Source organism: Mastigoproctus giganteus, chromosome 1 (genome assembly GCF_048544385.1).
Source record: "Mastigoproctus giganteus isolate SK-2022 chromosome 1, ASM4854438v1, whole genome shotgun sequence".
Lineage (NCBI taxonomy): Eukaryota > Metazoa > Arthropoda > Arachnida > Uropygi > Thelyphonidae > Mastigoproctus > Mastigoproctus giganteus.
This window is the reverse complement of record NC_143575.1, coordinates 92,269,404-92,282,831: the sequence shown is the minus strand read 5'-3', so window position 1 is coordinate 92,282,831 and position 13,428 is coordinate 92,269,404. Positions and strand designations below refer to the sequence as shown.

At 36.8% G+C, this 13,428-nt stretch overlaps 1 protein-coding gene across 10 annotated transcripts in view; it reads left to right on the top strand.

The window, feature by feature from the left end:
• LOC150090991 (disintegrin and metalloproteinase domain-containing protein 11-like) overlaps positions 1 to 13,428 on the top strand; it is a 1,161,948-nt gene that overhangs the window by 284,328 nt on the left and 864,192 nt on the right. For all 10 annotated transcript variants that reach the window (XR_016546962.1, XR_016546963.1, XM_090373761.1 and 7 more), the window contains 2 exons: positions 170 to 239; positions 8,910 to 8,992. Coding sequence is in view for 8 of the 10 variants with exons in the window: in XM_090373761.1 (XP_090229887.1) it covers positions 170 to 239; positions 8,910 to 8,992 (153 nt within the window). In the remaining 2 variants the exon portion in view is untranslated. The remainder of the gene's footprint in view (positions 1 to 169; positions 240 to 8,909; positions 8,993 to 13,428) is intronic.

Below are 13,428 nucleotides of genomic sequence, written 5' to 3'. Positions count from 1 at the left end.
AATTTTAATTTAAAATTTAAATGATTTATGAAAAAATCTTTTTCATAAATCATTTTACGAAAAAGATTTAATTAGATTTTATATGTTTTATTTTAAGAGGAATTTTTTCTGTCATTTTTTTTTTTCTGCAGATTTAAATTATCTTATAAATGCAAAATTTTAATTTCAGGCACCTTCTTGCTCCAAATTTAATTCAGAAGCATTTTTTACCTGAAGGTGCACAACAAATTTCTACTCAGGTATTGTCTTTAAGTTTACATTTTCTCTGATGTCATTATATTTTAATAGTTATTTCTAACAGCATTCTAAATTCTGAAAGATGATTGCATAATTTAAACAATTACTCATTTTATCCAAGTGATATTATATTTTTGTATTACTATTAGTAATTGTATTAATAGCTACAAATGATGCAAAGAAGTAAGCAGCATAAGTGTGTTTCCTTGGCTGATAGTGTATAAATAGCATTGGCCAAAAATAATTGACCACAAGCCATATTAGCATTAGGTAGAGATATATGATGCAAGAAAGCAAGCTTATATAGCATCAGTCAAAAAAAAAAAAAAAAACTTTCCCATTTCACTCATCCATTCATTCCAAATGATTGTCTGGTTTTGCCTTGAAGTTATTTAAGTTGTTGACCTCCACTACAACAGATGGAAGTTTGTTACAACTATCAACCACCTGCTGGCTAAAGGCAAATTTCTGCCCATCTATTCTATAATTGTTTTTTCTCAATTTGAATTTATGTCCTCTCAAGTGAGTAATTTGAGCAAGAGGAAGAATTCCATCAGCATTGAGCTTGCTCAAACCATTCAAGGCCTTATACACCTCACTTAAATAATCTCATGGGTGCCTAGTCTCCAGATGCTGAAATTTGTGGAACTTAATATTAACTTAATATGAACTTAATAAACTTAACTCAATACATTTGAAAGGCCTTTCTTGGTAACAGCAACCCTTTGTTCTACTCACCAATCTCGTTGCCCTTTTCTGTACTCATTCCAGCAGCTCTACATCCTTCCTAAAATGAGGCCTCCAGATCTGTATGCAGTACTCAAGGTGTGACCTGACCATTGCCTTATACAGGAAGACAACCACCCCCTTATACCTGCTAGCAAAATTCCTGTATATCATTGACAAGACACCATGAGCTACTCTTGCAGCCTGTCTACACTTCTCAGTAAACTTCATATCTGACTGCACAATTATCCCCAGGTTCTGTTCATTCTCCACTACCCTGACTGTAGTACCACCCAGTTGATATGTTACTCTGGGGTTACTGCTACCCATATGCAGTACTTTACATTTGTCAACATTACAAAAAGTAGCCTGCCGGAGATGGGAGACAGGGGGCAGGGGGATTATTATTGTTATTTTATTTTTATTTATTATTTATTTATTTTTTGAAATATATTCAGGAATGCAGATCTATAACAAACAGCATTTAATTGAGACATTTTCATTTACCCACAAACTCAGTTAATCTCATCACAGCACTTAAATATGGAGAGACAGCACACAATTTTTTTTTTTTTTTTTAGGTTAAGTTCATCAAGACAGCACTGATATGTGGGGATTCACACAGGATGAGCCAGTTGACTCAACTTGAATAGAGACCACAACCCACACACAAACATTCACATTTGCATGATTTCCCAGTGGATCACTCATCTTGTCTGCCATGGATGCCAATGGGTTTGCATGGGAACTGGAAGCTGCAAAATCAGAAGTGTGAGAGAAGAAGGTTGTATAGTGAACCCACCCAGTGCAACTTGTTTTCATATCTTTTAGAGGCAGGAGTTCTTAAAGACCTCTTCAGTTGGTGGACTTTACTTAACTGTTCTCATGCAGAGGGCATTTGGTTCCCCCTACACCCCATAAGTTACTTTGGGTTTTTCAGCCTAGAAAACATATGCAAATCAGCTCATGAACAAATGCTTGTACTTGCAAATTATATGATAAAAGCCATAAAGAACTAGACATCTTATACTATGATGAACTAGACATCTTATATGATGCATGATGTACGTATTTGTAGAAGAATAAGAGAAATTTACTCCAGCAAATCATTTATTTGCTGAAGAGTGTCGTTAGGAAGTGTTCTACATATCATATTGAGGTAAATTTCTCTTATTCTTCTACAAATATTGAAATACAACATAAAACATATTGAGCATTATAGCTCTCTTATACTAACTATGTATGTATATATGTAGGAGTCAGTGTGCTAAAAATCTTCAAAACAACTGCCCAACTGAAGGGGGAGATCTCAGCAAAGATCTCCCCCTTCAACTGAGATCTCAGCAAAGTATTAGCCGGAATTGTAGTGAGTTCTACATTTCCACTAAACATAATCAGAGCCGGTGCAAGGGTTTCATGCACCCTGAGCGAGACTTAAAATTTTTGCCCCAGTTGTATTCTGTACCATCCATCCACCTATCTATCCATCACCCTGCCTACCAACAAGCTTACCTATTCCCACCCATTCATCTATAATATATATCTTATAAATATTATTTTTGGACTACATTTCAAGTATGTAGATCTCAGACAAAAATGGTGAAGGGTATTGTAGTGGAGGATTGTACTTTTGCACTATGTTATAGTTGCTGCGTGAAAAACGGAGAAGGCATTTGACTTAAAATATTATCCCTTCTTCCCTACCTTTTCTATTAATATCTTCAGAAGCTTTTAATTAAATATCAAAGTAATGCATCGAAAAAGCAACCCCGAATGTCATAAAACCATAAAGAGGATTATGTTGTAAATCAAACTTTTTTTTTTTAAATATATTCTTAATATTTGCAAAAATATTTAAATAATGTTTTCTTTATTTAGACATAATTATTACCGTATTTAATTTAAATAATGTTTTCTTTATTTAGACTTAATTATTACCTTATTTAATTTAAATAATTTTTTTAACCACTAAAAAATATTACATTTTGTTGGAATATGCCCACTAGGACCTTTGTGCCCTAGGTGATCATCTAGGTATGCCTAATGGTTGGGCCGGCTGTGAACATAATGTTCAATGGAAACATTCTCTGGGATTTTTTTTCAAGATTTTCATCCCACAAACAGACAAGCCCCCTGTGAACGTATGCAATTTACAAGCTAAAAATGTAGACTCAAGGTGACATGTCAGCAATCCAAAATAACCAGGTTTGAAAAGTCAATGTGTGCAACATGGCTATCAGGAATAAATTTAATTTTTAGTGTTATAAATTATTTTTAAGTACTTTACATATTTTTATATATTTTTTAAATTTTTATGGTGATCTCGAACACGAAAAGTGGCGGACTTCTTGAATTTCTGTAGATAGAATTTTAAGGAAATACATAAGAAGGCAGGATGTTTCTAAGAATAGAAGAGATGAATGAGGAAAAAGAAAAGTTACAGTAGTTTGGTCGGTTTGGAGTATTGACTAGTTAATGCCTTTTTTTGGACAGTTTTGCCATAATAGATGCTATTTTAATAGCAGCCATGGAAATACCTGTATAAAAGGCATGCAACAGAAACAATGTCTGTAGCATTAGCATTAGTAGAGGCATTTGATGCAAGAAAGCAAGCTTATGCAGCATCAGCCAAAAAAAAAAATAAAAAAAAAAAATAAATAAAAAAAAAAATAACCACTTCCACTTCACCCCTCTGTTCGTTCGAAATACCTGTCCAGCTTAGCCTTAAACTTGTTTAGGCTATCAACTTCCACGACAAGGGATGGAAGTCTATTCCACCAACAAACAACCTGCTGGCTAAAGCAAATTTCCTCACGTCAATCTTTCCTCAATTTGAGTTTATGCCCTCTCAGGTGATTATTCTGAGCAAGAGGAAGAATCCCATCAGCATTGAGCATGCTCAAACCATTCAAGGCTTTATACACCTCTATCAGATCACCTCGCCGGTGCCTAGTCTCCAGACACTGTAATTTGCAAAACGTAAGCCTTTCTTCGTAAGAGCACCCCTTTGTTCCATTCACTAATCTTGTTGCCCTTCTCTGTACTCGTTCCAGCATCTCTACATCCTTCCTGAAATGGGGCCTCCAGACCTGTATACAGTAGTCTAGGTGCGATCTGACCATTGCCTTATACAAGGGAATAATCACCTCCTTTATCCCCTGCTAGAAAAATTCCTACATATCATCAACAATACACCATGAGCTACTCTTGCAGCCCATCTGCACTGCTCAGAAAACTTCATATCTGCCTGCACAACCACCCCCAGGTCCCTTTCATTCTCTACCACTGTCAGTGTAGTACCACAGAGTTGATACGTTGCTCTGGGGTTGCTGTTTCCCATATGTAGTGCTTTACATTTGTCAATGTTAAACTTCATTTGCTACCTCTCAGCCCATCTGCTCAACCTTTCCAGATCCTGTTGCAGTAGCATAGTGTCAGTAGTGTCCTTGACAACCCTGCCCACCTTCGGATCGTCTGCAAACTTGGACATTAAGCTTGATATACCATCATCAATATCATTTATAAATACAGAAAACAATAATGGACCCAATACTGAACCCTGAGGGACTCCATTATTAACATCAGTCCACGATGAGCAGTGTCCATTGATTACCACTCTCTGTCTTCTCCCCCTCAACCACCCCTTTATCCATAGCAGCAATTTTCCTCCAATGCCACACTGCTCCAATTTGTGCAGCAGTCTTCCATATGCAACAGTATCAAAAGCCTTTCTAAGATCCAAGTATATAATATCAAAGTTATTCCCTGCATCCAGTTCTTTTGTGACTGCATCATAGTATCCAATCAAATTGGTCAGGCAAGACTTCCCCTTAACAAAACCATGCTGTGTCTGAGCTATAACTGAAGTCTTGTCTAGATGATCCTGCAGTGCTTCTTTAACCAGTGCCTCCATTAATTTTCTAGGAACAGAAGTTAAACTCACAGGTCTATAATTACTTGCGTCGCCCTTTGATCCTCCTTTGTGAATTGGGGTCACATTTGCACATCTCCAGTCCATGGGTACTTCCCCTGAGTCCAAGGAAGCTCTCATAATTATGACTAAGGGTTTGCTTACTTCCTTTGCTGCCTCCTGTAATATAACTGGATAGATCCCATCCACCCCAGGTGCCTTTCTTGTATTTATCTTCAACAATTTCTCCTCCACTTTACTCTCAGTTATTACAAGATTCTCTAGGTTACTGCCAGAGTTGAATACACCTCTGGCAATCCCCTCGCTGAATAACTCCTCGTGTGTGAATGTCGATGCAAAATATTCATTCAGTTTGTTAGTTACCTGATCAGGATCATCAACAGTTGAGCCATCGATATCAAGTGGACCAATCTGATTCATCCCCTTCCTTCTAGAGTTTACATAAGTAAAGAACTCTTTGCTGTTTTTCTTTGCATCCCTTGCCAACGATTTCTCCTAATCTGCCTTCGCCTGCCTAACCTCCTTTGTAACTTGGTTACAGATCAACTTGTATCTATCATAGGCTTCTGTGTCACGCGTTAATTTGTATGTATCCCATGCATTTTTCTTCTCTGCCATATGTCTCATTAGTTTATCTGACATCCACTTAGGCCTAAACCTTGAACAATATTTCTTAGTTGGTATGTAAAGCCTAGTAGCTTCCAAGATAAGTTCTTTGAATGCTTTCCATTTTGAATTTGCTGTTGGTAACATCATCAGTTGGTCCCACTGTATAGAATTTAAATACTGTCTCGGTCCATCGTAGTCGCCTTTACGAAAGCAATAACCCTTCCCTTTACCCCTAATGGTAGTTACCTCTTTGAGTAAATCCCACTTCAGCACACTGTGGTCACTGCCACTTAGTGGTTTATTTACCTGCAGATTCTTAATGCATGAAGAATCACTACTGATAATCAAATCAAGTGTATTACTCCCTCTAGTTGCCTCCTGAATGCTGATGTAGAAAACAATCATCCAATAAATCCACAAAAGCCTTGCTAGTGTGTGAGTGACCAGCCCCAAAATTCCAGTCAATATCTGGGAAATTAAAATCCCCCATTATAAGACTCTCTGATTTACTGGCCCACTCTATTTCCCCGTACAGTTTCTTATTATACTCATCACAGTCATTAGGCCTATAGCACACTCCTACTCTCAATTTTGATCTCCCAATGCTTATGTCACACCAAACTGACTCGACCCTGCACTGTCCAGCAATGTCGACTGGCTTTACTTCCTTGGATTTTATGTATTTCTTAACTAATAGCATAACCCCTCCTCCCTTCCTATCCTGTCTATCCTTTCTGTAGACATTGTACTCCCCAAATTCCAGTTCTGCATTCCTTATATCTGTGTGACACCACGTCTCTGAAATCTCCACAATATCTGCCTTTGATGTTTTGAGCAATACCTCAAATTCATTAAATTTATTTACTAAACTCCTAACATTGGTGTACACGCAAGTATACATGCACCTGTTCTTTTTCTTAGCTACCCTAACACAACCTATATGTTTATTTGTACCCCAATGATTCCCAGCAGTCTCTGAAATATCCTGCATCTTGTTTTGCAGGCTGCGGCTCATTCCAATAGAAGCAGTGCAAGAATCACTTTCACCTCTGCCAGTGGCTACTGTTAATCTATTAGTCCTTGTATCCCCCCAATCTAGCAGTTTTTCGACCCACCTAACACTGCCTCGATAGCATCAGCAAACATTCTTGCACCCCCTTTCTATTTAAGTGTATCTCATCCCTGTAGAAGCAGTCTCTCCTGTTAACAAGTACAGACCAAGCTGAAAAAAATTCTATCCCTTGAGAGCCTTGCACAATCCTTCCAGGGCCGAATTGATCGACAGGGCTCTCATCATATACTCCCTCCTATCGTGTCTGGGCAGAATTGCAGACACTTTCAAATTCAACCCTAATTCACGGCTTTTTTTCAACAGTGACCTGTACTTGTTAAGTAATTCCACCGGTCTCCTACTCTTAATATCATTAGTGCCAAGGTATGATAAGGAAGGGAGTGCATTTATAAGTGTGGAATTGTAATTAACCTGATTGCTCTCATTTGGATAGTCTAGAAGTTTTAAAAGAGATTTCAGAAGCACTATGCAGAGTCAGTAGGTGTGTAGATGAAAAGGAATGCTGAGAGAAAGAAAAAATCTAGTTTTCTCAATGCAGGAAAGCAGTGTTTGTGAGATGCTTATGTCAAGAATGGTCAGCTAGCTTATCTCCCCATAAGGATATGCCATCTCATCTATAAAAAACAGTGGATAATTACCTGAAGAGTGACTTTTAACTCTTTTATAGATGAGTTCCTGCAAGGCATATGGACTTGTGTAGGGCTCTCGAAAAATATGCGTGGGCATATTTTTCTCGAAAAATATATGGTAAATTTTCCAACTGTAGGCAGCCTGTGTATGTAGTGAGTTTCTGATGATAGTAGACTCCGTGGAGCAGAATTTTGTATAATTCTGAAATTAGTGTTCTTATTTTTACTAGATTGTCAGCATTAGAATGAAATTGTTGTCAAACATCAAACCAAAATTAAAAAAAAAAAAACAACTTGGAAAAAATTTTTTTTTAAAAGTAAATAAATAAAATTAAAATTCTATAAATTGATGAAACCTATTGCATTTTTCTGTTACATCAACTTATAGATGAGAATTCTAGAGAATTTACTTAATTTCATCTTTTTATATTGGATAACTATCACTAACAAATGTGTTTTTTCTTCTGATTTTAAAAGCTATTTTCATGCTGTCATTTATGATAAACTGCCTACAATTAAATTATTATAAAAATTTATAATAATTTATTATTATAATTTTTATTATTATAAAGTTAAATATTTAAATATTATTATAAAATTTATTATAAAATTGCCTACGATTACTTGTAAACATAGATCTGTAACACCTATTTGAAGATTTCTAGACAATTTATCCACAAACCAGCACATTTTCAAAAATGACCTAGAAACATATATATACATACTCCACAAAACCCACATGTGAAAAAAATATATATATATATGTACTCATAAATAGGCTAAGAAACTGGTGCTGAGTATTCAAGAAGTTGTAGCTGCTTCAGTAGAGCAAGGTTTGTAAAACTGGAAAGTGGAATGTACTGTGATTTCTTCAGAAAAGTTATGGATCATTAGGATTATCTGGGGAAAAAATAGATGAAAGAACAGAACCTTGAAGAACTCCCAGTGTTGTTCAAGAAGGTAAAACAGAGAAAGTCATTTGCCATAATAGTGAGCAGACTGTTATGGCAGACTGGCACCTAAACTGCAAAAAACAGAAAGCTGACTATAAGATGGAAGCTTGTTTAGAGGACTTTTATACTAAACATGATTGAAAACCTAGAAATATCAAGAACATCTGCTTAAGTTTCTCAAGACTTTCCTATGCGATATTTCATAAGCTTGAATATCACAAATGGATTGGCAGTGATGAAATCCATATTGGTTATCATTTATCATATGATTAATGTAAACCAATGATAATGATAACCAATGGGAGGTTTCATAATAGTGTAAAAGTTGTGTAGGTGGGTTTCTCTATAACTGGGATTAATTATATTAAGTTCAGTGTAATGATAATTTAAATGTGTGAATTTATCATAGTTTTAGGAAAAGCATTAACTTGCTGACTATTGCATAAAATTATATACAAGATGTTGTTAGTTTTGCAGCACATTTTCATTCTGTTCAACAGACTTCTTTGATTTTTAAATGAGAATTACAGCAAAAATTACCCCACAACTTTGAAGTTGTGGGGGGGGGGGGGAAACACGCTTTTAATTCTAAATGACCCTATATCATTGCCATTAGAATTAAAATGAAGCAGAATTGCAAGAAATATATTATTTTTTGATTTAATGAGATTTGGATTTTATAACAAAAAAAAAAAAATAGCCTTTTAAAATGATTTGGAAAAAAAATAATAATTCATTTTTTTATGTAATAGGAAATTGAACAGTGCTACTACCATGGAACCATTAAGGACTTTCCTGATGCTGTTGCTGCTTTTCGAACTTGCAATGGTGTTAGGTAAGTTTAATTTTGTTAAAATATTATTTTATTATTTTTTCTCTTTGAGCTATTATAATTAAGCTGAACTATAATTAAGCTATAATTAAGCAGTGTAGCTTATCTTTTGTAGTTGCTTGTGTAATATGTATTTATTAATCAAACCTATTTTATTATATTACATTATCTTTATTCTTATTAATTGATTTTACAACCTTGAATAAGTAACACTTCACTAATAGAGAAGACTATTGTTGCTTATTGTCAGTGGGCACCACCACCCAGATGGCACCGTTTGAAGGCTTGTTTGTATATGTGTGGGATAATAACTCTACTATCCACTTGTCCCTATTAGACTTAGAAAAGCAAAAAGTAGAGGGGAAGTTATAGTAAGAGTGGAAGAAGAAAAGAAACAGTGTAGAAGAATGAAAGGGACAGTAACTCCTTCAACTCACACCACTTAAAAACTCGAATTCCTCGAATAGGCAACGCTTCCCCAGCAGAGAAGACTGTTGTTACCTATTCTCGGAAACTACGTGAACATCAGGCTCCCCCCTCCGTTTCAAGGCTTGTTGGCCTTTCATCAGTGGGTGGGTAGGCACCCTGGTATTGCAAACATGACAGCCCAGTTGTGAAGATAATCCCACAATATGAGAGATGCCAAAAGGTGTATGTGATAACATTTAAGTACTGTAAAACTAAATGTTACTGGGAATAATGTTTTTAAGAGTTATAATTATCTATATATTAACAGTGTAAAAACACCATAGACAACTCTTAAAGGAAAAAAAACTACAGTACTAGTGTAAAGGGCATCATTTCAACTGTATCTCATACTGTGCTCATCCTTCACAATGAGTTACCATGTACTGAACAACCTCGAATAATACCAGGGTGCCTGCCCACCCACCAATGCCAACAAGCCTTGAAACCCGGACACCCGGGTGGTGGTGGTGCCCACTGAGAATAAGTAACAATAGTCTTCTCTATTAGCAAAGCGTTACTTATTTGAGGTTGTGCAATACATGGAAACTTAGCATTAGCATTAGTAGAGGCATATGATGCAAGAAAGCAAGCTTATTCAGCATCAGCCAAAAAAAAAAAAAAAAAAACCCACTCCCATTTCACCCCTCCGTTCGCTCGAAATACCTGTCCAGTTGAGCCTTAAATTTGTTTAGGCTATCAACTTCAACAACAAGTGATGGAAGTCGGTTCCACCAACCAACCACCCGCTGGCCAAAGGCAAATTTCCGCACATCTATCCGACATCCTTCCTCAATTTGAATTTATGCCCTCTGAGGTGATTATTCTGAGCAAGATGAAGAATCCCATTGGCATTGAGCATGCTCAAACCATTCAAAGCCTTATACACCTCTATCAGATCACCTCGCCGGTGCCTAGTCTCCAGACTCTGTAATTTGCAAAACTTAAGCCTTTCTTCGTAAGAGCAACCCTTTGTTCCATTCACTAATCTTGTTGCCCTTCTCTGTACCCGTTCCAGCAGCTCTACATCCTTCTTGAAATGAGGCCTCCAGACCTGTATACAGTACTCAAGATGTGGCCTAACCATTGCCTTATACAAAGGAATAATCACCTCCTTATCCCTGCTAGAAAAATTGCTGTATATCATTGACAAGACACCATGAGCTACTCTTGCAGCTCGTCTGCACTGCTCAGAGAACTTCATATCTGCCTGCACAATTACCCCCAGGTCCTTTTCATTCTCCACCACTGTCAGTGTAGTACCGCAGAGTTGATACGTTGCTCTGGGGTTACTGTTTCCCATATGTAGTACTTTACATTTGTCAATATTAAACTTCATTTGCCACCTCTCAGCCCATCTGTTCAACCTTTCCAGATCCTGTTGCAGCAGCATAGCGTCAGTGGTGTCCTTAACAACCCTGCCAACCTTTGTATCATCTGCAAACTTGGACATTAAACTTGATATCCCATCATCAATATCATTCATAAACACCGAAAACAACAACGGACCCAACACTGAACCCTGAGGAACTCCACTAATAACATTAGTCCACGTTGAGCAGTGTCCATTGATTACCATTCTCTGTCTTCTGCCACTCAACCATCCCCTTATCCATAGCAGCAATTTGCCTCCAATGCCACACTGTTCCAATTTGTGCAGTAGTCTTCCATGTGCAACAGTATCAAAAGCCTTTCTAAGATCCAAATATATAATATCAAAGTTATTCCCTGCATCCAGTTCTTTTGTGACTACATCATAGTATCCAATCAAATTGGTCAGGCAAGACCTGCCCTTAACAAAACCATGCTGCGTCTGAGCTATAACCGAATTCTTGTTTAGATGATCCTGCAGTGCTTCCTTAACCAGTGCCTCCATTAACTTACCTGGAACAGAAGTTAAACTAACAGGTCTATAATTACTTGTGTCAGCCTTTGATCCTCCTTTGTGAATTGGGGTTACATTTGCACATCTCCAGTCTATGGGTACCTACCCTGAGTCCAAAGAAGCTCTCATAATTATGGCTAGGGGTTTGCTTACTTCCTTTGCTACTCCTTTAATATAACTGGATAGATCCCATCCATCCCAGGTGCCTTTTTTATGTTTATCCTCAACAATCTCTCCTCCACTTTCCTCTCAGTTATTACAAAATCATCCAGCTGACTGCCAATGTTTACTTTACCTACATCATTCTCCTTCCTGAATAACTCCTCATGCGTGAATGTAGATGCAAAATACTCGTTTAGATTGTTAGCCACCTGAGCAGGATCCTCAACTGTTGTACCATCAATATCCAGTGGACCAATCTGATTCATCCCTTTCCTTCTCGAATTTAAATATGTAAAGAACTCTTTTCTGTTTTTCTTTGCATCCTTTGCCAAGGATTTTTCGTAGTCTGCCTTTGCCTGCCTAATCTCCTTTGTGACTTGGTTACAGACCAACTTATATCTATCATAAGCTTCCATGTCACCCATTAATTTGTATGTATCCCATGCATTTTTCTTCTCTGCCACATGTCTCATTAGTTCATCTGACAACCATTTAGGCCTAAACCTTGAACAATATTTCTTAGTTGGTACGTAAAGCCTGGTAGCCTCCAAGATTAGTTCCTTGAATGCTTCCCATTTTGAGTTTGCTGTTGGTAACATCATCAGTTGGTCCCACTGTATAGAATTTAAATACTGTCTCAGACCATCATAGTCGCCTTTACGAAAACAAAAACCCTTCCCTTTACCTCTGATGGTAGTTACCTCCTTGAGTAAATCCCACTTCAACACACTGTGATCACTGCCACCTAGTGGTTCATTTATCTGCAGATTGTTAATGCATGAAGAATCACTACTGATAATCAGATCAAGAGTATTGCTCCCTCTTGTTGCCTCACGAACATGCTGATGTAGAAAACAATCATCCAATAATTCCACAAAAGCCTTGCTAGTGTGCGAGTGACCAACCCACAAATTCCAGTCAATATCTGGGAAATTAAATCCCCCATTATAAGACTCTCTGATTTACTGGCCCACTCTATTTCCCTGTACAATATCTTATTATACTCATCAGAGTCATTAGGCCTATAGCACACTCCTACTCTCAATTTTGATTTCCCTATGCTTATGTCACACCAAACTGACTCGACACTGCCCTGTCCATCGATGTCGACTGGCTTCACTTCCCAGGACTTTGTGTTTCTTAATTAATAGCATAACCCCTCCTCCCCTCCTGTCCTGTCTGTCCTTTCTATACACATTGTATTCCCCAAATTCCAGTTCCGCATTACTTATATCTGTGTGACACCACGTCTCTGATATCCCAACAATATCTGCCTTTGATGTTTTGAGCAATACCTCAAATTCATCAATTTCTTCACAACTTGTTGTGAAGGATGAGCACAATATGAAGTACAGTTGAAATTATGACCTTTACACTACTATCATAGTTTTTTTTCCTTTAAGAGTTGTCTATGGTGTTTTTACACCATTAATATATAGTAATTATTATATGTATGTAATGGTATTATCAAGCTTAAATTAGTTGTTGTTTTACTTGATAATATAATATAATTGACTTTGGCTCATTGTTCTTTTAAGTGCTTTCTATATAAATATTATATGTGTTTACCTATATAACTTCTTGTAAATCCCCCTTGCCTTGTTGTATTTGACTATCAGGGGAAAAGTTGTCTTGATTTTGCAAGTTTCACAGTCAAGCTCTCATTATTGATGTTTCTGGGAAGACCTCTTTTATACTTTGCAATCCAACCTATTTTCCACATTAATACAATAATTTCTACATTTGTAACTTTATGCAATTGATGAGTGATAAATTAGTATTGACTGACTGATTGAAATTAATTGGCACAGTTTGGAAGGTATTTGCTTTAGTCCTTATGATTTATTCAGCACCTTATTCACATACCATAATAGCATGTACTAGTGGCTGCTTGTGGAATAAGAAAGAGGCAATTTTTGAAATTTTA